We start from the raw sequence: 26,419 nt of genomic DNA, 5'->3' as shown, positions 1-26,419 counted from the left end.
AAAAATAATGATGTTCGACAGATTCGACACTATTCAACTGATTAACATGTTACAGAAATACCAGATAGTAAACATCTTTGCCTATCTCGGGTCTAGTATAACTGACGATGGTAACTGTGAAGTAGGAGTTCGTAGACGTATTGGTATGGCAAAAAATGCGATGAATCGCCTAACTAAAGTTTGGAAAGACAGATTTATTTCTCAAAATATCAAGATGAGACTGGTGAATGCCCTTGTATTCTCAATATTTCAATACGGGGCAGATACTTGGACTCTTTGAGTCCAAGTGTGGTGCTTTTGAGAGCGGATGCCTTTGAGATGTGTTGCTGGAGAAGAATGCTGCGCATACCTTGGACAGCTCATAGGATAAACGTTTCCATTCTAAACCAACTCAAAATTAAAAAAAAAGGCTCTCCACAATATATCTGCAACGAATTCTGCAATTCTTCGGTTACGTGGTTCGCATAGGTGACGATAGTTTGGAGATATTAATTGTTTCTGGAAACGCTCCGGGGAGAAGATCTAAAGGACGATCACCAACTAGATGGTCCGATCAAATTAAGAATTCAGCTGGAAAGTCATTCTGCGAAGCTCTTAGAGCAGCTAAATATAGAGAGCAATGGAATAAAATTGTTAGGAATATTGGTGGAAATCACGATCCTAAGTAATGGGGAAACGACAAGCGAGAGAAATATGTTGTAAATCATCTTTACTTTGAGACATTAGTATTGCATCGTCTGGATAGCAAATTTATTTAAGTTGTTTTTCCATTTATAAAAAATATTATAAAATCTATATTATACATATATATTTTTAATGGATCTATCCTCGCCTATTTCAAGATAACCGTTATACACCGTCTGGTTCTGTCCACTCAGCAAAACCGAAAACATCCAAAAATACTTAACGAACTTTTCCCAGAAACACATATCTGAACAAAATATATACAATTGCTGAGTCGTATTTTGTGTAAAAGTTTGTGTTTATATTATCCTCCGATTAATGCCTATTCATGACTCAATTGAACGTCTTAATATTTTAACCGTTTTGAAATACAGGGTGTGTATAAAACAGAAAACTGGAATTAATGCAATATTTTTCAAATGGCTCGAACACTATGTATGGAAATAAAATATTTTTGAAATGTTTTAGTATCATTCAATTAGAAATTAAAAAAAATTGTTGCATCTAAAATTTTTTTGTGAAAAAAACTTATTTGACCGGCCTCTCGGTGATTGCACCGATTCGTTTATATGGCCAGCACGCCACTGAGTAGGTGGACGACTGTCACCGAATATATTTATTATTTCTTTATGTAGTGTGTTGACAACATTTATTTTTTTACTAATTAACTGTTCATATCTTTTCTCATATTTGGTCTCAGAACCTAATTATAAGTGGCGCCCTGTATCTCTTTTCTTTTCTATGGTAATTTTACCTACCTATCTTTTTATCTGTTTCTCTCTGCTCTAACCTACCTTCTCTTGTCTTATCTTTACCTGTTTCTTCTATTGGCCCCATTCCACGTTCCAAAAGCTAGTTTCGAACCCACGACTCGCTTTCTCCATTGGTGACCTTTCTAGCACCATCCAAAAAATGTTTCCGAGGTTACAATATATTCTTATTATATTTAGCAGAACTTAATCAAATACCTTCCTATAATTAACATAGGTAGTATAAAGATTATTTTATTGGCATATGCTTGACCAGAAATGAGTTCTCTATGAGTTGTTCTTTGCAGTCAATGGAACTCTTAGCACATTCTTTTTGTTGATGCTCTATGGTATTATTTCTGATACATGCACTGGGCTACACAGAATGTGACCAATTTGGCTGTCTGTTCTTCCTTTCCGATTTTGTATAATTTGTTGTTGTGTCTCTGACGTTGGTACATTTACTTCTTTTCCATATCCTAATATTTCTGAAGTATACCATGATGTAGGTGGTTTGACTTTCTCTCTTGCCTTTTTCAGGTCCTGTCATATATATTTTCTTTAATCTATTATTTCTTTTGAGAAGTCTTCATTTATAAATATGTTCGCACCCTCTAATTTCTTGCTTATTTGATAATTTCCCCTTTTATTGTTTCGTTTTTGAATTCAACCTTTACAGGTCTGTTCCTCGAATTTTGCTGGTTTGCAATCCTTTATATTTCAGTTGTATGTTTATCTCCATTTATTTTCAGGTTTATTTTAGATTTTCTATTAGTTATCTATTATTATAGATCTATTAATTATTTTCGTTACTTTGCTCTTTAGGAGTTTGCTATTTTCGTTATTGTTTTCTTCTCTTCCACGAATTATAATATTTTTTTTCCTAATTTTCTTTTCCAACTATTCAATTATTTTCTCTTGTGATATCAATTTTTCTTTCTTTTATTAGTTAATTATCAGCAGTAATTGCACAAGAGCTCTAAAATTATTGAATTTTCCCGAGTGACACTTTGACAGCTTTAATTTCACGACCCGAAGGGGAGAGAAATTATGTCAAAATGTCACGAGGGCAAAATTTCGATAATAATTTTAGAGATCGAGTGCAATTTGCTGCGATTATTTCATGAATAAAACTGTTCAAAACCAAAATTTTATTGTAATTTATTTATGTAAGTACAAATTAGTACAATTAAACACACAGTTTTGAGGGTTGAATGAAAGTCATCACTTTTATAATTTTACCCATGGGCAGGGGGGGGCCGTGGCCCCCTAGCTTTTCCGGTGCTGTTAACTATATATGATTATCCAAAGTATACAAAATATAATGTGCAACATCTTCACGTCTGGCCCCCCCTGAAAATTTTTATATGGGCGCCCGTGATGTCACTGAATGTATTTTTTCGTAGCAACGAAGGGCATCTGACGTAATATACTTGACGACGGGATATTATCAAAAATTATCGGGTATAATATCACCAGAAAGTGAGAATAAATTGAAAATAATGCGACAGTTTTTCGAAAATTTGTGGTCTGGCAATAGACACAAGAGCCCGCAGGGCTCGAGTGGCTATTGCCCAATGACAACAAATTTGAGTAAAAATGAAGCATTATTTTCTTATTTATTCTTACTGTCGTGTGATATTCGTAAGATTATTTTTTTAATACGTATATTATGGATATTTTCTTAAATGTGACAGTTGTCAAAACTAGGAAACTGGTTGCCATTAAACAGAAACAATCTACTTAAAAAAATTCTATCGGTAATTTTCTACAGTAGATAATTCTCAGTATAATTTTAATCTGATTGGACAGAATTTAACACGTGATCAAATATCTTACTATACGATTGGAAGTTAAAATCATTTAATTTTAATTTCTGTAGCTTTCTATTGGTCAGAATCTCCTATGAATGAAATAATCGGTATTATTTTTTTATTTATATAAGTATTTCTTATTTTTTAATCACATGAAATTATTTAAAATAAGGTCATTTGCTGGCCTGTGTTAAAAATATAATTAAAGAAATTAGATTAGTGAAGATTAGAAAATTGAATTAGAAAAGTGAATACTTCAAAAGTATTTAAATTTAAATGCAATTATTATTATAAAAATAAAAGATCATTTACAGACTAATGAAGTTCGCAATTCCATTGCTTCTTGGTAGGTACTAAACACTATACCATTAATACTTAACACTTTAACCAATAAAACCCGCTCAAATTTGATAATATTTGGAGACAAATAAAAATGTGTGCTTGGCCCGTGAATATCGAATCGGGGGTGTTCAAAACATAAAATTTTTCCGTAATTAAAAGCTTATAGTCCAAGAGATGGGAGCGGATTTTGCTCGTAATAAGTAATATGGACAAACTATACGGGGATATATTGAATTAGTTGTGTACATGACTTACCCCTACGGGTGAAAACCGGAGTGGGGGACGAGGGTAGTTATAAGGGGTCAAAATCGCGGTTTTTATTATTTTTTTTTGTGTCGCTCATGATCGAGATAGGGCACCAAAATTTGGAAACACGTAAGTTATGACGTAACTAAGCAAAATCTCCAGGGGTGGAACGTTGCCTGGGTGACAAAGGGGTGATCGGCAGGGATGAATATAAAAATTATAAGGGGTTTTATGTGACACTCATGATCGAGATATTGCAACAAAATTTGGGAATAAGTAGATCATGACGTAACTAAGCAAAATCTCCAGAGGTGGAACGTTGCGTGGGGAACAAAGGGGTGGTGGGCAGAGGTGAATGTAACAATTACATATAAGGACGAACGTCACAAAAAAACCCCGTATAATTTTTATATTCATCACTGCCCACCACCCCTTTGTCCCCTACGCAGCTTTCCGTCTCTAGATATTTTGCTTAGTTTCATGGTCTACTTAATTTCAACTTTGTGTGAACTATCTCGATCAAGAGCGTCACAAAAACCCCTTATTATTGTTATATTCACCCCTGCCCACAACCCATTTGTCCTTCACGCAGCGTTCCACCCCTGGAGATTTTGCTTAGTTATGTCATGATCTACTTATTCCCAAATTTTGGTGCACTATCTCGATCATGAGCGTCACAAAAAAAAATAATTAAAACCGCGACTGTGACCCCTTATAACTAGCCTCGTCCCGTCCCCCACTCTGGTTTCCGTCCATAAGGGAAAGCCATGTAAATACACAACTGATTCAACATATCCCCAATATCCCCATATAGTTTGTCCATATTACTTTAATTCGGTTTTGTTAGTAAATCATATATAGAACAGAACAGTTCAAAAAATACACTGGAATAAATATATTGTTTTCACCCAATTTTGAAAAAATGTGAAAACTTTGAATTATCCACGTCCGTCTGTCCGTCCGTCTGTCTGTCTGTGATCACAACTCCTCCGTCATTATACGTGGTAGAATGACAAATGAGGTGTCAAATGAAAGCTGATAATCCAAGGATGGCACTAAAGGTGAGAAATTTGACCTAGGCTGTCTGTCCGTCTGTCAGTCTGACCGCGAATATAACTCTTCCGTCATTATACCACGTAGAATGACAAATGAGGTGTCAAATGAAAGTTTACAATCCAATAAAGGTGAAAAATTTGACATAGGCTGTCTGTCCGTCTGTCTGTCCGAGCGCAAATATAACTCCTCCGTCATTATACCAGGTAGAACGACAAATATGAGGTGTCAAATGAAAGCTTATAATCCAAGAATATAAACTAAACGTGATAAATTTGACCTAGGCTGTCGGTCCGTCTGTCCATCCGACCGCGAATATAAACTCCTCCTTCATTATACTAGGTATATTCACTATTGACAAATGCGGTGTCGAATGAAAGCTTATAATCCAAGAATGGTACTAAAGGTGAGAAATTTAATCTATGACTTCTGGCTTTAGAAAAGCAACCATAAGTGCCGTGTTAAAGTCACCGGAATAGTAAAAGTGATATATTATTCGACGCGCCTTCGAAAGACGAGAATAAATATACTTTCGGTTTCATGACTGTCATATATGTCCGTCGCGTCGGCGAATACAACTCCTCCGTTATTAATACAGATAGAATGACAAATGAGGTGTCGAATGTAAGCTTATAACCCAAGGATGGTATTAAAGATAAGAAATTTGACATCAGATCTCCGGTTTTAGAGTTTACTGTTTTAAAGTCACCGAAATAGTATAAGCGATATATCATTTGACGTGCCTTAGCAAGATGAGAAAAATGTAAAATTTTGGTTTCAATACTATTTCCGGTTAAAAAGTTCTAACCAGAAGTGCCATTATCGTCGCAGAAATAGTACATGTAACACATCAATCGAAGCGCATTGAAGAGTTCAAATATCGACTTCCAGTTCTACTTTCGATTACTTTAAGTGAAAACCTAGGACTTACGAAGTCCAATTACTTGTTTTTAAATATAACTTCAACATCTTGCATTGTGTTCGGGATCGGGACCGAGATGACGCCAGGAAAATGTCTACAATAGAAAAATGGGTGAAAATGCTTAATTGCATTTACAGTGTATTAATGCATCCAAAAGTTCATAAACGTGTAAAAAATCAGTATATTAAGGGCAAAGTTTTGTTATTCGGGGTTTTTGGGTCGCTAAATATGAATACTCCATCAGAACCGACATCGGGAGCAATTTGTGCCCAGGATTGCTGCTAAGGCACGTCATATGGTGTTTCGAGGTTTTTGGGCACTAAATTGATGCCAAAAACACCTGGTGCTCAAGGTCACTGCTAAGACATGCCATCTTCTGGAGTTTTGAGGGTTTTCGGCACCAGAATTGATGCAAGCAGAATACTCTGAGCATTTTGAGGTTGCTGTAGATAAATACGCCATCAGAAACGACTCTCGGAGCACCTGGTTCCCAGGACGTGCATAGTAGTCATCTTAAACACTGGGATCAATTCTGATGTAGATGAAGCAGAGAGATGATGTCATATTCGGTTCAGCAACCCCAAAAACCCCTGAGTAATCTGTTTCCAACAATTAAGTGTCGAAAACCCTGAAACTCCATATAAAGTTCCTTATCTAGTATTAACCCTGGGCACCAGGTGATCCGGACTCCGGGGGTCGATTCTAATGACGCATTCGTGTTCAGCAACCCCAAAAATATCCGAGTAATCTGTTTGCATCAATTTGTGCCGAAAACCTTCGAAACTCCAGATAACGTGCCTTAGCAGTAACCTTGTGTACCAGGTGCTCCGAAAATCGCTTCTGATGGCGTAGCCATGTTCACCGATCCCAAAAACTCCTCTGTGTCTTGTCGTTTCTCATTAATCAGAATCGTGATTTCTTCCAATATTCCTAAATTTTTTTTTCCATTGGCTCTATCTTAAGCTCCTCTAAGAGCTTAGCAGAATGAGTGTCCGAGTTGGTCGGACCATCTAGTTGATGACCGTCCTTTTGATCCTCTCCCCGAAACGTTTCCAGAAACAATTAATCTCTCCAAACTATCGTCACCTCTGCGAACCACGGGACCGAAGAATTGCAGAATTCGTTGCAGACATATCGTCGGCCTCATATGAAAAGTGCCTTAGTCCCAAAGTAATCAAAAATGTTAAAAAAAAGCCAATAGATGTCGCTAGAACCACAAAAAAGAATTCTACCCAACTCCACGGCGTTGGGTGAATCACATGAAACTTGCCAAAGTCCATCATTGTCATTGAGGTTAAATGTACTTTTGCTGCGCTGCTGTGTTATATCTTCAAGAAAAGTATGTGCTAACATATCTCCATGGAAATAGTGTAAACTTATTGAAGGTAAGTTCAATTTGATCAGTTTTTTTGTTAACTACATTTAAGTACCTAGCATTATTATCCTCAAAACCCCACATTTGTTTTTCTTGTGGGACTTCACCATTTTTCAAAGATTATTTTTGGCGCCTTTTTATGAAAGTTACGCATATTTAAAAATGAATAACCATTTTCAATTTCGTTGCAAAACGAAAATACAGCCGAACCATATTCTAGTCCAATCAGAGAATGCTGCAAGCACCTCTACCGGTTTCGAAACTTATTAGTCTCTCATCAGGAGGCACATATACTGCTCTCAATGATCCAACCAAAACAAACCCCAGCGTGCAGTCCCGTTTCGTTCGTTGCAATCCGGGACTGCACGCTGGGGTTTGTTTTGGTTGGATCAGGGAGAGCAGCATATGTGCCTCCTTATGAGAGACTAATAAGTTTCGAAACCGGTAGAGGTGCTTGCAGCATTCTCTGATTCGACTAGAATATGGTTCGGCTGTATTTTCGTTTTGCAACGAAATTGAAGAATTCCCTCATCTTCCTTAGTCTCAGCATCCGTATGGCTTGCAAATTGTAGAAGCCTCGGAGGTGTAACCAGAGAAGGTTCCCATTGTTTTCATTCTGGTGGGATGTAGAATAGCATTATGTTGTTTTATATGCCATTAGAGTGAAAACTTAGTCTTTACGCATATTTCTTCATAATTTTCGTTATTAAATGTGCCTAACTCCAAAATTTTTTCTTATTTCAAAAATGAAAGTTGTCTAATTCCGTTTTTAAAGTAATAATATTTTAAATATAGATCTATCTTTATGAGAGCTGACGGACACTATTCTAAGTAACTGTGTCAAATAAGATAAAGTTTTTAGTCAAAATCATTCTTTAAATCAGTTTTTTTCGTCTCCTGTAAAATTTGTTAATTTTGACTTTGGCACTTTTCATATGAGGCCGACGATATTGTGGACAGCTTCTTTTTAATCTCGAGTTGGTTTAGAATGGAAACGTTTGTCCTATGAGCTGTCCAAGGTATGCGCAGCATTCTACTCCAGCACCACATCTCAAAGGCATCAATTTTTTGGCACTCGCATGCGAGAAGAGTCCAATTCTCTGCCTCATATAGAAATATTGAGAATACAAGGTCATTCTCCAGTCTCATCTTGATATTTTGAGATATAGATTTGTCTTTCCAAACTTTAGTTAGGCGACTTATCGCATTTTTTGCCATACCAATACTTCTCCGAACTTCTGCTTCACAGTTACCATCGTTAGTTATACTAGACCCGAGATAGACAAAACTGTTTACTATCTGGTATTCCTGTACCTAACATGTTATGTCAGTTGAATAGTGTGGAATCTGTCGATCACCATTATTTTTGTCTTAGTTTTATTGATTTTAAGACCAACTCTATTGCTTTCGTACTCAACTCTTGACTCTTGATTTTGACATGTTTATGACCATTCGGATGATTTATATATATATATATATATATATATATATATATATATATATATATATATATATATATATAACCGGTTATATAGCGTTCTACGCCTTCCGGTACCCAATCGCTAAGCCTGTCGATCTAGCCAGTCATTTTCTTGAAGATTTCTTTCTGATATGGCTTTTGTAATTCCTTGTTTCCAGGAGGTCGGTGGCCTTCCTCTTTTCCGTTTTTCTGGCGGTATCCATCTCATTGTAATTTTTGGTAATCTTTCATCTCCCATTCGTTGGACGTGTCCATACCAGGTAAGTTGGTTTCGTTGTACCTCGTCCACTATTGTTTTCTGCTTACCTACTTTTTCTCTGATCTGTTCATTTCGAACATGGTCCCATCCCCATCTCGATATTCTGGCAGATCTTCTAAAAAAATCCATTTCAGTGGTAAGCAGCTTATTTTCGGATTTTTTTGTCATTTGCCACACTTCGGAGCCATACGTTAAAATTGGTTTCAGAATAGCGTCGTACATCCTCATTTTTGTATTTAAATTTATGTTATGTTGCCATAAGACAGGGTTTAGGGCTCTAGTAACCTTTCTAGCCTTCGTCACTCTATCATCTATACTGGGTTCCGTTCTTCCACTATTTGTTAATTTAATCCCTAGATATATATACTCTGTACAACCCCTGATGTAGTCACTTCCGTCAAGATCTAGGTCCTCCTGTTGTATTTGGTTACCGATGTGTAGATATTGTGTTTTCCTTATGTTTACCTCTAAACCCCATTTCCTGTATTCTTCCATCAATTTTCTGGTCATATATTCTAAGTCTTCCTTATCTTGGGCAACTACCACCTGGTCGTCTGCGTAGTTCAAAGTGTATAATGTTATGTCTCCGATTGGTATACCCATACCACTGCATTTCTGTTTCCAAAGTCTGAGAGCACCGTCGGTATTTATATTGAAAAGAATGGGAGATAAGCAGCACCCTTGTTTAAGACCTTTTGTTACTTGGAAGCTAGATGACAGATGGTTACCTCTCTTTACTCTTGACATAGAATCTTTATAGAGGCATTGTATGGCTTTGATGACAGTTGCAGATATGTGTGTATTGTCCAAAACCTCCCACAGTTTTTTCACGGGCACTGTGTCATATGCTTTCGTTAGGTCGACAAAAAGTATATGTGTATATTATATGTATATTATATGTATATTATATGTATATTATAAATGCAATTATGCATTTCCACCCGATTGTCTACTGTAGACTTTTTTCTTTGGCTTTCACCTTTCTCTTTGTGAAGACAGAGAAATCGACTCAACCACCCACATGCTTCGTGGAATAGTCATATAATGCTGTGAGGTATCTCTCTAAATTTTATCCATTACACATGTCAATGTAAGACTTTTAGTCGACATTTTAAGGGTTTTAACCCATGTATTTTTGTTGGCTTAGCATGTAGAGCTTGCAAAGAACACTGATGATGCTCTCTTTAGAGCGAAAACGTCCTGTTTTTAATGTAGCCCTTTATTAGGGTTTTCAAATAAATATACCTTTTACACAGAAGATTTTTTTCTTCAATTTGTTTTTCTGGTATCATCTCGAACACAATGTAAAAAGTTTCAAGTCGATAGGTGCTGTACTTAAAAATCAATTTATTTTTTCCTAAATGCCCTGGTCTAATACAATTAAAGGTATATTTAAAATAAATTTTCTTTTTGTCCGTTAAAAATAGATAAATGTGATATAAAACCAAGTGATATGATAATTTTGAACGAAAAGATATTTTTAGAAAAAAATATTTGTTTATGAATGATCTGTAAAAGTATATTACTATCTGAATTTTCCCACCTCTAAACATAAAACTGATAACATAAACGGTAATTATTTTGTAATTTATGCAGCTTAGATTCATTAACATCCGGTAATTGTGTGAATGTAGAATATGAAGGCACAAAAAATCAGTTTAATTATGCCGTATTAAAAAAGAACATTATATATTTGTTTATTACATGGACAAGTACTCTTGACGTCTCTAATTGTGGTGGTATTATATTTAGTAATACAGATTAGAACCTTTGTGTCAAAGGTTAGTGTGATTATCTTGTATATTAGAAGAAAAATAGAAGAGTTTTGTGGATTTTCAAAATGACTTTACACAATTCTGTCTGTGTATTGTTGCGCACCTTTACCAGAAAATCTAACCTGACCAGAAGTTTTGTCAAGGTAAGAAAAAGTTAATTGATTTTAATAATTGTTTTTGAGTTTCCATTAGCTGGCGAAATTTTTAATTAAATGTCTGAGTTTCGCTTTTATTTATGTAAGAAAACAATGTTTCTTAATAAGGTTTTATTTGTCGTGTGGTTTGTATATTATATATACGATACTTGTATTTTTTTTTTATTTATATAATATTTCATTTTTTCCGACTCTCTCTTTGCCTTTATTCCTATGTGGGGTCGGCTTCCCTAACTGCATTTCTCTTTACGTGCCTTGACCGTTCCGAACGCCACAATTAACATGGCTATTATGACTTTGTTTACAGCAGATCTGAATAGTTCGGCAGATGGCACGCAAGTTTTGGAGCCACCCCCTGGTGTGTCTTCTCCCCCTGGACCCCTTCTGCTGTCTATTTTCCCTTGGATGATTAGCTGTAGCAGTCTATATTTATTGTGCCTCATGACGTGACCCAAGTATTCCAACTTTATTTTCTTTACAGTTATTGCTACCACTCTCTTCTTACCTATCCGGCGTAATACCTTCTCGTTGGACATCCTCGTTGGAGGAGGTCAAGGTCTTATGCATTTCTCCATAAGTTTCTATCTTGGATCATATCAACATCTCTCCCATTTACCGACATGTCTAAGCATCTCCCCTCAGGTCTTCTTTCGTCTTCCTCTCTTACTCCTTCCAGGATCCCCAATTCAGCAATTCTTCGTATTGGGTGATTAAAGTCTCGACGTTGAACATGACCAAACTATCTTAACATGCTTCCTTATTTGGCATCAATTGGTGTCACCCATAGACTTCCCCTAATGTACTCATTTCTAATTTTATCCTTCTTTGTATACCGACATGTCTAAGCATCTCCCCTCAGGTCTTCTTTGGTCTTCCTCTCCTACTCCTTCCAGGAACCCGCAATTCAGCAATTCTTCATATTGGGTGATTAACATCTCGACGTTGAACATGACCAAACTATCTTAACATATGCTTCCTTATTTGGCATAAATTGGTGTCACCCTTAGACTTCCCCTAATGTACTCATTTCTAATTTTATCCTTTTTGAAGTTATACTTCTTTACGGTAGAGAGTGAAATTTTCTAATGCCGGGCGCATGCGCACACAGACAGTATGTATTTCGTTGCTAATCTTTCAAAATATTTATGTATCAGCGCTGTCAGCGCAAATAAGTCATATTATATCATATAAAAGGATATATTAGTGTTCTTAGTAAATGTATTATTTATTATAATTTTTGTGTCTTTGGATTTGTCTTCATCGGGAATAAGATATTTTATAATAATAGTAAGTATATTTAAAGTATTTTTGTATACTTCACTTGGTCATTAAATTTGTCAGTATGTATGAGAAATCTTGTAACCTGTCAAAGCAAAAGTAATATAGCTCAGTGGTAGAGCGTGTGACCGGAGATCAAGAGGTCCCGGGTTCAAATCCCGGACGATTCATACTTTTTTTATATATATTTTTGGTATCGTTTTCATAAATTTTTTTTAAAAGTGGTAGGTAAAGAAAGTTAGTTTAATATTTAAATAAAATACAAATAACCTGTTAAGTATATTAATTTCGTTGAAATCATAATAATAAAAGTATAACTTCTTACGTGCGTACAAAGTACACACACATTCTTTTATTTGTTACTCTACTCATTCATATTAGCATTCCCATGTCTGCCTCATGCATTCGTTATTCCTCTTTCTTTTTAACTTGCCAAATTCAATTCCATACGTCATAACCAATCTTATGGCTGTTTTATAGAATTTTCATTTCACTTCATTGGAATTTTTCTGTCACACAACACACCACTCGCTTTCTTCCATTTCATCCATCCAACCCTAATTCTATTGCATGCATCTCCATCTATCTCCTAATTACTCTGTACCGATCCTAGGTAGGTACTTAAAACTTTCACTTTTCATAATCATATCCAAAAATATCATTTTATTTGTAGCAACTCCATATTTAAATGAACATCCAAATACTCTGTCTTTGTGCCGCTAAGCTTTAAACATTAATTCTCAAGAGCTTGTCTCCACTGTTCCAGTTTTTCTTCTAAGTCGTCTTCACTAATTCCTACCAACACCACATCCTCATCGTACACTAAGCACCAGGAAATGTTATCCTGTTGTTTCGCTGTTATCTGATCCAAAACTAAAGAGAATAAATAAGGACTACGCATCGAACTTTGGTAGAATCCTACTTTCACAAGAAATTTATCAGTCTTTCTCATACCTGTCCTAACACTAGTTGTTACTCCATCATACATATCTCTTATAACTTTTACATATTCACCGGGGGCTCCTTTCTTATTGAGTGCCCACCACAGAATCTCTCGAGAAACTCTTTAAAATGCTTTCTTAACATCAATGAATACCATATGAGCATTTGTTTCTTTAGTTCCTGTATTTTTCCATCAACTGCCTTGTAATGAAAATTGCATCTGTTGTTGATCTACCTTGCATATATTTTAGTATAGGCGTTACCTTTTCTGACTATAGTTGCTATTTCTAAATCTTACTTCCCTTCGCCTCTTATTGTTATGTCCAGAGTCCAGATAATCAAATATTAATACTTTAGAGATAATCTCGAAGCATGTATTTATTAAAGTGTACATTTTCCAGAAATATTCTTCGGCTCCACTGTTTCCAGGAGCCAGAACAACATGGACAGAAAAATTGGAGTTTACCGGACCTCACACGTATGCGCCCATTCCAGTTTACAGAGTATTAGATCGACAAGGAAACATCATAAACACAAAAGATGATCCGAATTTATCGGAAGACATATTAGTCAAGATGTACAAAGACATGACACTTCTCGGTGTAATGGATAAAATCTTATACGATGCTCAAAGACAAGGTATTTCATTTGATTTTATTTTTTCCCTTCATTCTCATTATTCTCCTTAAGGTTCCATCTTCTATCGAAGGTTGGATATCAACATGGCAATTCTTATTTTACTTAGAGCTCAGAATAAACCATTGCCTTAGATTTCGTAACCAGGAAGATCGTCCTCTTCCTAGATTTCTTTTACCTTGTATTTTACCCTCCATAATCAAAGGCAGCAAAATTTCTTCCTTCTTATTAACTCTAACATGGACCTCAATATGGCTAATCTTCTCTACCCATGATATTCTTAGCATTCTTAGATAACACCAACGCTTAAAGCTTTCAATTTCTTAATCTCTAATTGCTTCAATGTCCAAGCCTCAGATCCGTAGAGCAAAGTTGTAAGAACGTAGCAGCACAAGAACCTTAAATTTTACCCTTGCTATTTCTATATGGCTTTTAATCTCTTGTGTTTGTTCTGCGTTTTGACTAACCAATGTTACTCCATTGATTTTTGTATGTGTCTACCCTTCTATCTGTATATTATTAATATTGAGTGGCTCCAGTATATTTGTCAGACTTTTTAGAGTTGAAGTAAATATGACGGTGTCATCGGCATGTCTTATATTATTAAGCATTTCACCATTTATGATCATCCCATCCTTACACTCTTCTAAAGCTTCTTGGAATAACTATTTGTAATAACTTTAACAAATTTGTACTTCATGCAGGTCCTAATTTAATAAAAACTCAACCTCAAGCCACTTTTTCATGCAATATTCCATATAACAACAAATATTTTTCTCTTATACCAGTAACTATTTCTGAAATTCTTAATATCATATCAAAGCTAAAAAATAAAAAAATGCAGGTTATGATGGGATCTCAGCGAATCTGTTGAAACATTGCGCAGAAGAGATTGCAGAACCATTGTGCCACATTATTAATAACTCTTTTAGTCCAGTCGGGTTAGACGAATAACAGGCCTAACCTTGCATTAGGAGCTGCCCCAAATTTTATTTTTTTAATCTTTAGAGAGGGTCAATATTAGTCCAAATTTAAAATCTCGTCTAAATTCCACCATCTTGATTTTAAACGAGAACCGTTTTTGCTCAATATCTCCGCCATTTTCAATTTTTTGACAAAAAGTGTAGAAACTAAAATTGTTGGAAATGCGATTTTCTATAATTTCATTTATTATAATTTTTTCGTGCGGTCGATATTTTCCGAGTTATGAGGGGAAAATAGTGACAGTTGGAGCATAATTATTGTATTATTGAATTATCTCGTTTATTGTTAGTTTTACAACAAATATGTACCTATGTAAAAATGAAGAGAATTAAATTCTACACAATTTTTATTTCTTTCATTTTTTTGCTAAAATTAATATTTAAGGTAGTACGTATGCGTTAATGGCGCGAGCGTAAAACCGGATTGATTTTATAGCAAATGTTTTTGTTCAATATCTACGCCATTTTCAACTAAAATTGTTCAAAATATAATTTCCTACAATTTCTTTTTAACAATTTTTGTCATGCGGTTGATATTTTCCGAGTTACATGGGAAAATAGTAAAAAGTGGTGGGGGGAGCATAATTATTGAATTGAATTTCGTTTGCGAGCTGCCCCAATTTTTATAATCCTATCCTTTAGGAGAGATCAATAGTAGTTTAAATTTAAAATCTCGACTGAATTCCGCGGTTGCATTAGCCGCCATATTGATTTTAAATGAGAACTGTTGTTGCTTAATATCTCCGCCATTTTCAACTTTTCGACATAAATAGTGGGAAAGAAAATTGTTGGAAATGCAATTTCCTACAATTTCTTTGGCACAATTTTTTTATACGATCAATATTCTCCGAGTTAAGGGGGACAATAATTGAAGCGGAGGGGAAGCATAATTATTGAATTGTCTCATTTATTATTACCTTTACGACATAATTGTACATAAACAAAAATAAAGAGAATTATATTTTATACAATTTTTGAGACTTCCAATGAAACATCAACCAAACTAAGTATATAAAAGACATAAAAAGACATTATATGCATTAAGTTCACTTAATTTTATTAACTAGCGGGTTTTATTGGTTGAATTTGTCTGTCGATATTTTAAGTTTTATGTCAGCTAAAATATCGTGATGTTTCAACATTTTTTTTTTAATTTTGGACCCTGTTGGGGGGGAATTTTCCCATTTCCCCCCTTGTAGACCCGCCACTGGTTCTCCCGAAAAATTATAGTAAATCGTAATTGCAACAATTTCAGTTCTTACACTTTTTGTCGAAAAGTTGAAAATGGCGGAGATATTGAACAAAAACAATTGCTACAAAATCAATCAGGTCTTACGCTCGCACATTTACCACATACGTACTACCTTAAATATTGATTTTATCAAAAAAAATGAACGGCATCAAAATTGTATAAAATTTAATTCTCTTCATTTTTGTATAGGTATATATTTGTTGTAAACTAATAATAAACGAGATAATTTAATAATTCAATAGTTATGCTACAACTGTCACTATTTTCCTCTCATAACTCGGAAAATATCGACCGCACGAAAAAAATTATAATAAATTAAATTATAGAAAATCGCATTTTCAACAATTTCAGTTTCTACACTTTTTGTCAAAAAATTGAAAATGGCGGAGATATTGAGCAAAAACGGTTCTCGTTTAAAATCAAGATGGCGGCTAACGCAACGGTGGAATTCAGTCGAGATTTTAAATTTTTACTAATATTGACCCTCCCTAAAGATTAGAAAAATAAAATTTGGGGCAGCTCCAAATGCAAGGTCAAATGCTATCCCGACTGGGCTATTTTAAGTATGGTATTTTCCCTAACCAACTAAAGTTAGCCCTAGTGAAACCTTTACATAAAAAGGGAGATAAAACCAAATTAGAAAATTATAGACCCATCAGTTTACTACCGACATTTTCAAAAAGTTTCGACTGTGTGCACAAGACTTATAACGTTTTTCAATAATGACCACCTAATTGCTGAGTCACAACATGGGTATCTCAAGGGAAGGTCTGTTGAAACAGCTACATACGAATTCGTGGATAAGATTTTTAATGGATGGGAGAACGGGGAGATTTCCTTGGGAATGTTGCTGGACTTATCAAAAGCGTTTGACAGCATAGATTATAGATCATCATATTTTGATCGAGAAACTAGAAAGATATGGAATTCGTGGCCCTGCTCGAGACTGGATAAGAGATTACCTCACCAACAGACGACAAAAAATTATTATAACTCGAGAAGGACAGCAGTTTTCTTCAGAAGAAGGGAATTTGCAACTTGGTATTGCTCAGGGCAGTGTCATGGGACCACTTCTTTTTGTTTTCTACATTAACAATCTTGGTAGCGAAATACTGAGAAGTGAGTCTCACCTTGTAAATTTTGCAGATAATGCAAACTTATTAACAGTAGCATCAACGTTTGAGGATCTTCTGAGTATTTCTTCAGATCACTTAAAAACAGCTCAGAATTGGTTCTTAAAAAATAAATTGGTTTTAAATACCGAGAAGACTAACTGTGTTTGTTTTCACACAAAGCAAAATAATGAGATAATTCCAGAGGAGATTGAGTTGGATGATCAAACTGTTGTATTATCAACAAATACAAAATTCTTGGGTATTTACATAGATCAACATCTGAATTGGTCAGAGCATCTGTGTGTTGTTCGCAAAAGAATCAACACGGCATGTTATTCATTACGAGTAATGTCTAAGTATGTATTTGAATTTACAACACCTTAAGACAGTGTATTTTGCGAACATCTACTCAGTGCTCAGATATGGTATTATTTTTTGGGGCGGAGGAACTGATGTTGATAGAGTATTCATTGCTCAGAAGAGGGCAATAAGAACAATGCTCAAGATAAAAGGTCGAAGGACCTGTAGGGGAAATTGAAGGAGTTAGGATCATTAACGGTGGCAGGGCTTTATATATATGAGTGTTTACTGTTCCTGTTCGAGAATAGGGATAGGTTTACACATTCTGATCCAAAACACAGCATACCCACTAGATTCTACCCACTAGGTATCTAGGGCTCAATTTCCCTATACATAGGCTAGTCGCAACAGAGAGGGGACCTACATATTCGTGTATAAATTTTTTTTCTACGGCCGTGTTAAAAGAGCCACTTTCACGCACGCATTTCGTTTCCGAATGTTGCACTTTCCCGCACGGCGTGCGTGAATGTAAATTTTCCCGCACGGCGTGCGGGAAAATAAAATACTTTGTAATATGGCATTATAATATATTATAATACATGCAATAAAGTAATATTTAGATATTATTTACTAATTTATTTCAAATTTACCTTATTGTATTCATGTTTTAATGAAATTAGCGCGATTATTTCATTCATAGGAGATTCTGACCAATAGAAAGCTACATAAATCTAAATTAAATCGATAATTTTTGATAATTTCCCGTCGTCAAGTATATTACGTCAGATGCCCTTAGTTGCTACGAAAAAATACATTCAGTGACATTAACGACAATTAATGTTTTAAAATTTATAAAAGTGATGACTTTCAACCGTGAAATATTTATAACAACTGTGTGTTTAATTGTACTTATTTGTACTTACATAAATAAGTTACAATAAAATTTTGGTTTTGAACACTTTTATTCATGAAATAATCGCAACAAATTGCACTCGATCTCTAAAATATATAGAATTTTTGCGCTCGTGACACTTTGAAATAATTTGTGAAATATTTATAACAACTGTGTATTTAATTGTACTTATTTGTACTTACATAAATAAGTTACAATAAAATTTTGGTTTCCAACACTTTTATTCATGAAATAATCGCAACAAATTGCACTCGATCTCTAAAATATATAGAATTTTTGCGCTCGTGACACTTTGAAATAATTTCACTCGCCTTCGGCTCGTGAAATTAAAACTGTCAAAGTGGCACTCGGGAAAAATTCAATAATTTTAGAGCTCTTGTGCAATTACTACTGATAATTCGATGAAATAAAATTATTTTGACATAATATTTAAAAGTCAGATCAGTAGAAAATTACAATGGTTTTGAATCGTCGTCATGGAAACCAATATCGTCGTCGTGGTAACCCATTATATTGAAAGTTTGGTTTTGACAACCTTGCCAAAGAATTAATTTGTGTATTTTCACTTCTAAATAAAAATTGATATCTCCATTTTTTGTGGCTTTTTTAAAAACGTACGGCCCTAGAAAAATATTGTTTCTAACTCATGCGGAAAGTGTCTTCCCCGCACTCGACTGCTTGCCCGAACTCCGCTATCGCGTCGTTCGGGTCAACGGCAGTCTAAAATAACTATTTAACAAATTACCTGTTAGAAATAAATTGCAATAGAATTTTAATATATTTAGAACTGAAATAAAAAGCATTTTATTGGATTTAGAACCATATTCTGTGTATAAGTTTTTAAATCACACATTTTAGCTTTTAACTCATAGTAGTTGTAATTGTAATTTTGTATGTATAAGACACTTATTATTCAACTGTGGCAATTTGCTATAAGTGTGTTGTTTACATTTTTTTTTAATAAATGATACTTTGAATTTGAATTGAATTTGAAGACGGCTTCGCTGTATACAGGGTGTTTCATTAATAATTGTCCATATAGTAACTGGAGAAACTTTAGCACAAAATACGAAGATTTAACATAAAACACTTAAATAAAATGTGGTTGCTTACGGAGTTACAGGGTGTTTTATCTAAAAATTTAAAAACTATTTTTGCTCACCATTTTAAGACTATTTAGACATATCATTTTCATACTTAACAGAAAGTGCGACTACTATACACCCTACTAAATTATGATACACAAAAGTTTCTAGCTACTAACAGAGGCGTACGACAGGGGATAGTGAATGGTTGACCCTTCTCAAATTCTACGCCACTGGAGTAATTACTATTTTGGTTCCATTTTTAGATTCTCCAATACTTTCTACGTAAATAATGTACTCTTGATTGATAACGATAAAGTCATTAGTTTTCGAGATATTTGAAGTTAAATATGAAACGGCACAGTTATTTTGATTAATTGATCATATAATTCATATGATTAAAATTTAAAAAATATTTGTAGCCAATACTTTAAAACTGTTTGGCGTATCCATATCATACTTGGCAGACAGTGTAGGTACTGTACAACCTACTAAATTAAGATAAATAAACGTTTCTAGCTACTACCAGAGGCGTACGACAGGGGATAGTGGCTGGTTGACCCTTCTCAAATTCTACGCCACTGAAGAAATTGCTATTTTAGTGTAATTTTTTGATTTTCCAATACTTTTACGTAAATAATATACTGTTCATTCGTAACGATAAAATGATTAGTTTTCGAGATATTTGAAATTAAAAATGAAGCGACACACTACATTAATCAAAATAACCGTGTCGTTTCATTTTTAACTTCAAAGATCTCGAAAACTAATGACTTTATCGTTACGAATGAAGAGCATATTATTTTCATAGAAAATATTGGGGAATCCAAAAATTACACTAAAATTGCACATGCGTCAGTGGCGTAGAATTTGGAAAGGGTCAATCATTCACTTTCCCCCATCGTACGCCTCTGGTAACAGCCAGAAATGATTTTTTAACATAATTTAGTAGTTTCTACAATACCTATACTTCCTGCCAAGTATGAAAAGGATAAGTCGAATAGTTTTGAAATGCTGGGCAAAAATAGTTTTTAAATTTTTAGATAAAACATCCCGTAACTCAGTAAGGAACCACATTTTATTTAAGTGTTTTAGGTTAAATCTTCGTATTTTGTGCTAAGGTTGCTCCAGTTACTATATGGACAATTATTAATGAAACACCCTGTATATTAAACAGCAGTGGTGACAATATACAGGCCTATCTTACACCCTGAATAATTTATATTTCGTCCGACATTTTTGATCCCCTTTCTCATAATTGTTTGATTTTTCAGGTAGAATATCTTTCTATATGACAAACTACGGCGAAGAAGCTTCTCACATAGGTAGTGCTGCTGCATTAACTAACGAAGATGTTTGCTACGGTCAATATCGAGAAGCAGGTGTATTATTGTGGAGAGGTTTTACCTTGCAACAATTTGTAGATCAATGTTATGGTAATAAGGATAACTTGGAGAAGGGAAAATCTATGCCAGTCCATTATGGTAGTAAGGACATTAATTTTCTTACAATATCGAGTCCTTTGGCGACGCAGTTGCCACAAGCAGTTGGTAAGTTAGTACATACAACAGTACCTACATAATATTTTCATTTTATTCTTGCAGTCTTGGTCTTGTTTTTGTGTTCGAATATATGCTTAGAGACTCTATGAGACGCAAAAAATATGTAACAAAAAATGTGGAAAATTGGTTATGCGCATTATGAACAATACCATAAACATATACAGCGAATCAAAATATCCATTAAAAGAGCACTTGACACATTTGATATTTACTAAGAGGTCATAATAGTTACAATGTAAAAATAAAATATTTCGTACAATCTTTCCCAACAGACGACTTCTTCACTCTGAAATTAATTGTCCAGATTTTGAGAATAGCCGCCATCTAATCATAACATCATTAAATGTGGTACAAAAATCATTAAAATTGAAATGGGAATACCCTGGGCATGTAGCAAGAAGCGATCTAAACATATGGCACAGAACAATTCTAACCTGGAGAACATATCAACACAAAAGACCCAGAGGCAGACCTTCTATGAGATGGACAGATGATCCGAAATGGACTGCCCTGAAAAATTGGCTACAATCAATATTAGTAGGAATCTAAATACCACAACTTTCATCGGCCTAAGCCTAAATATCCTTTCTGCTGAGTGTGCGATGGGATCATTCGGTTAAACAAAATTCGCTGAAAGAGCGCGGTTAATAAATTAATAACAGATACCTAATGTCAGCCACCGTGTGAACAAAATACCGAAATATTTAAAGTAACGAAGTAACGATAATATGTGTAATTCTCGGTTTGGTATTCGGTAACTTAGAGTTTAGAGTATTGGATAGTAACGAGTATAAAGTAACGAGTAATTACATTTACAACATCGCTAAAAATTATTCCCAATTGAGCTTTCTTTTGACTGTAATGTAATACATAATTGAAATTGTCTTGGAACAATGATCAACTTCACAAATGATTACTTCCAGGAAAGAAAAATCAGAATAGAAAAGGCTAGAGCAAAATTTAAAAAAATGGGAAAAGTGCTCTGCACAAGAGATTTGAAGATGGAGCTAAGAGTTAGGTTGGCTAGGTGGTACGTTTTCTCGACTTTGTTTTATGGAATGGAAGCTTGAACCTTGAATGCGGTATCAATGAAAAAACTAGAATCATTCGGGCTGTGGGTGTACAGAGGAATTCTGAAAATATCGTGGACAGAACACGTCACAAACAAAGAGGTTCTGAGAAAGATGCATAACGAAATGGAAATATTAAATACCATCAAAGCAAGAAAATTATAATATCTCAGGGATATTGCACGTGGAGAGAGATACAACTTACTCCAATTGATTATACAGGGAAAGATTCAAGGAAAAAGAAGCATAGGGGAGACACAGAATATCGTGGCTGTACAACCTGAGAGAATGGTACGTTATGTACATCAAATGAACTTTTCAGAGCAGCCGTCTCTAAAGTTCGAATAGCTGTAATGATTGCCGATCTCCGTCGCGGAGATGGCACTTAAAGAAGAAGAATGTAATAATTGTTTTTCATCTAATCCTTGTTCTCGGAAAGTTCACAATTTGACAAGAATGACGAAGATTCGAATAATTCTAGTCGGAGTCATGAGAGTTGGAGTCATAGATCTAAAAGACCTAAAAGCAAATTTGAGGAGTTTTGCTCTGTGTACCTAAATTGTGCCAACATAGAAAGGTTCAAACCCCACCCGGTGTCATATGTTTAGATATTTATTAATTTGCTTGGTCTTTACTATGTCTATGATAATTATAATTCAAGCTTAAAATGTACCTACTCTGTTACGTAACTGCGCGACCTGCAAGACTCTTGCTGTAAGACCAAGACCAAAACCGGGAGCGCAGTACTAAGACCAAGACCAGGTGTATTGGCGCTAGACCAAGACCAAGACTGTCTAAGTCTTGTCTTGTTCTTGCATTTGGGCAACACAAACGAGATGGTACGCCTTTTTTATTGACTTGCCCCATATACTCCAGTTGAAAAATAGCGCCCAGTAATTTTTCGATTTTTAAATGCATCGTTTCCTGTGGGCTCAGCAGAATAGAGAATCTTAATATTTTTTCGGTTTTAGGATCTGCCTATGTCTTAAAAGGTAAAAACCGCGTCGTTATTTGCTATTTTGGAGAAGGCACAGCCTCCGAGGGTGATGCTCACGCAGCTCTAAACTTTGCGGCAACCCTAAACTGCCCAGTTATACTGTTTTGTAGAAATAACGGTTACGCCATCTCTACCCCTGCTGAGGAACAGTACCAAGGTGACGGAATTGCTGCTAGAGGTCCTGGTTATGGTATTAATACTTTAAGAGTAGACGGTAATGATGTCTTCGCTGTCTACAATGCTACGAAGATGGCTAAGGAATTTGCTTTAAAAGAAAACAAACCTGTTTTAATAGAAGCTATGAGCTACAGGTAATTTTAAAGACTGCATTGTGGACCTATCTGTCCATTATCTTTAGAACTCTCACACTAGAACGTTTTATACTTATTTTCAATATGACCAGATTTTATTTGTTCTACTGGTGATGTATTTTGGTCATTCTTAATAAATTGGCATATTTTACCACTAAGGTTTAAAATAATTAAGATTCATTAAATATGTTTTTTTTTTCGTAACTGGATTGAGATATTATAGCCACTTGTTAATCTAGAGGTCAAGCTAAATAGAAAGTAATTTTTCCGTAAATTCAAAAAAATAATTTGTATAGTCAACGGACATGATGTGACCACGGACTTGACAAAGTATTTTTATTTTTGATGTCTATGTACATACGTAGGGTACATAAAAAATAATTTTATATTAAGTTAGCAATAAACTAAGTTAAACATTTCCATTTTGTTTTAATCAAATAGATATAATGTTTCTTGTAAAATAAATCACGTCCGTGGATATTCTGCTACGTCCATGGAAAACAAGAATCTACAGACGTGACGAAAAACACGTTACTAACAATCCACAAATCACATTTTTGAGGTTAGAAAATGTTTTGACTGTGGAATATAAGCAGCTTTGTAAATTTTAGTAGACCGTGTGGTCCTGTTTTAAAATAAAATATAATTTTACTTGTACAATAAATTACATCCGTGGATATTCTGCCACGTCCGTGGAAAACAAGAATCCAAGGACGTGACAAAAATCACATTTTTAAGATTAGAAAATGTTTTGACTGTGGAATATAATTAGCTTTGTATATTTTAGTTACAGTGTGCTCCTAAGATCTAAGTTTAAAATTACACTTACTTTTTTAGGGGTCCACAGATGTGACAAAAGGTATTGACGAAACAAGGTTTCACCAAACAAATCGCTGTTTATACGCAAAATGCCTGTTGAAATAACTTCATTAACGCGTTTAACAATTTGTTTGGTTTTATGCTTGCCTCGCCTATGGTAAACATTTGTGATAATTTGTGCGCTAATTTTTAAATTTATTAAGAATGTCCACGGACATGACAAATATTTTGTGACAAGCTTTAAACCTATATAAATTATTAGCTGATCTAACTAAATTAATTTTACACAATTCGTTTTTTATTTCTAATATGTTGTTTAAAAACAGACTTTTAGTACTATTCACTACAGATGTGACTGTCCACGGGCATGCTAATTCACGTTCCGTGCACAAGATAAATACGCAAAAAAGTAAATTTTTAAAAAATATATGGATTATGTATAACGTTTTTAAAAAAGGGCAAATCTACCGATACAAAAAAATTGTAAGATTTCCTATTTGATAAGAACAACCTATTTATAATAATATTATATATTTTTTCTTAAAGGGTTGGAGATCATTCCACTTCAGATGATAGTTCTGCCTATAGATCATCAGAAGAAATCAATCACTGGAAGAGCAACGATTACCCCACTCACAAATTGAGGTATTATTTGGAACAAAGAAATATTTGGAATGATACTAAAGAAAAATTGTGGATGGAAGAAGCTAAAGGTGACGTGATGAAAGCCTTTATGGCAGGAGAAAAGAAACTCAAGTTAAATTGGGATGCAATGTTTGATGATGTATATAAATTTCTGCCCCAGCATTTGCAGTAAGTACAGTTGCACATCATCATATTTAATTATACATCAAACAATATACAAACACCTTATTCATTTTCATTTTTTTACCCAATTATTTTACTTACTGATACGATAATTATTATATGTTACATCTTCTCCTTCTTCCTCAGTTTTTTCCTTTTCAGAGGTCGCTGTTCATTACTCTTCTTCACCACCCATTTTAGACCAAGAGGCAGCGCTGAAAAATCTCTTTGAAATTACTAAAGCTAGATTTTTCACAGTTGATTACTGTCAGTGTGTAGAGAAACATACTGCGGTCGGTCAAGCGAAACGTAGAACAGGGGTTACTGAGAGGGTATCAAAGTTACTTTCCTACGAAGGTAATTAAATCCATTTACTAAGGCTGAAAATCAGTACACACATTCTAAATTAAATATAAATAAAAGTTATTATAGTCGGTCAGCTGTATGACGGGACAGAGCCGGTCGGTCGGCCCCAATAGTCGATTGAGGAAATGAAGTATTTTGGCTCGCAATTCTTTCGTCCAGCATGGATTTACTTGAAATTTTCACAGAAGGTAGGGAATAGTCCAAGGATAATTTTCTATATCATGCCGTTATCATACGCTAAAACCTTGGGGGTGGTTGCCACCCCATCTCGGAGGTGGGAATTTTTTATTATATGTTAACCATGTAATTCGATGGAAAAAGTGATTCGAAAAAAAAATATTTTTTACGTTTTCTTCGTAAAACTAATATTTTTCGAATTATTCGCGCTTAAAAATAACAGTTTTTAAAAAATCGACTTTTTATAGGGTTTTTTGAGAATACTTCGAAAAATATGCATTTAATCAAAAAAACTGTAGATATCAAAATTGTATATTTTAGTAACACAAACCAAATTCTTTTCCAATAATATCTTTAATATCAATACAAACCGAGATACGGCATGTTAAAGGTTAGCTTTTTTCGTCAAATGCATAATGAAATATTCAAAGCCAAATAATGGCAAATATTTGCATTTTTCGAGGAAAACTTTAATAATATTTTTTCAAGTATACAATTAGACCTTTAAAAAAAATAATAAAAAGTTTCTAGCATGAAAATTAAGCGACTTATAATCAAAAAAATGTCGGTACCTGCTTTTCTCTACGAAAAAATCAGTAAAAACAACCCCCTAACTACCTTCCTAATTCAAAATTGGTCTTCACCTTTCTGTAGTTCCTTTTATATTTATATTATCAATACACTCAAGGAGTTTGACCTATTACAATGCCTAATTTTGGAAAAATTGGAGTTTAAAGAAAAATTGATTTTTTGCAATTTGGTATTTTTCAATTTTTACTTCAAAATATCTCCAAAATACTGAAGATACTGTATTAAATAGTGTGTTGTTACTGCCTTCTGGTTCTAATTAATTAAAAAGACTAAACACGTCTTACTATACATTATATTTTATTCACTGGTATCCAATATCTAAACAATAACATTAATGATTCATAGCGCCTCGCCTTACTGC

The 26,419-nt window shown here is 34.4% G+C and overlaps 1 protein-coding gene across 1 annotated transcript in view; it reads left to right on the top strand.

Annotated features, from left to right (window-relative positions):
• The first annotated feature begins 10,530 nt into the window (after window positions 1-10,530).
• LOC114344717 (2-oxoisovalerate dehydrogenase subunit alpha, mitochondrial) overlaps window positions 10,531-26,419 on the top strand; it is a 31,390-nt gene continuing 15,501 nt past the window's right edge. Inside the window, exons 1-5 of the mRNA XM_028295540.2 lie at window positions 10,531-10,842; window positions 13,476-13,713; window positions 20,633-20,908; window positions 22,962-23,298; window positions 24,664-24,930. Coding sequence (XP_028151341.2) covers window positions 10,765-10,842; window positions 13,476-13,713; window positions 20,633-20,908; window positions 22,962-23,298; window positions 24,664-24,930 — 1,196 coding nt within the window. The 5' untranslated portion in view covers window positions 10,531-10,764. The remainder of the gene's footprint in view (window positions 10,843-13,475; window positions 13,714-20,632; window positions 20,909-22,961; window positions 23,299-24,663; window positions 24,931-26,419) is intronic.

Source organism: Diabrotica virgifera, chromosome 1, assembly GCF_917563875.1.
Source record: "Diabrotica virgifera virgifera chromosome 1, PGI_DIABVI_V3a".
In the NCBI taxonomy this organism is placed as follows: Eukaryota; Metazoa; Arthropoda; class Insecta; order Coleoptera; family Chrysomelidae; genus Diabrotica; species Diabrotica virgifera.
Note: the sequence above shows the minus strand (reverse complement) of the source record. Positions and strands in the feature narration are given on the sequence as shown.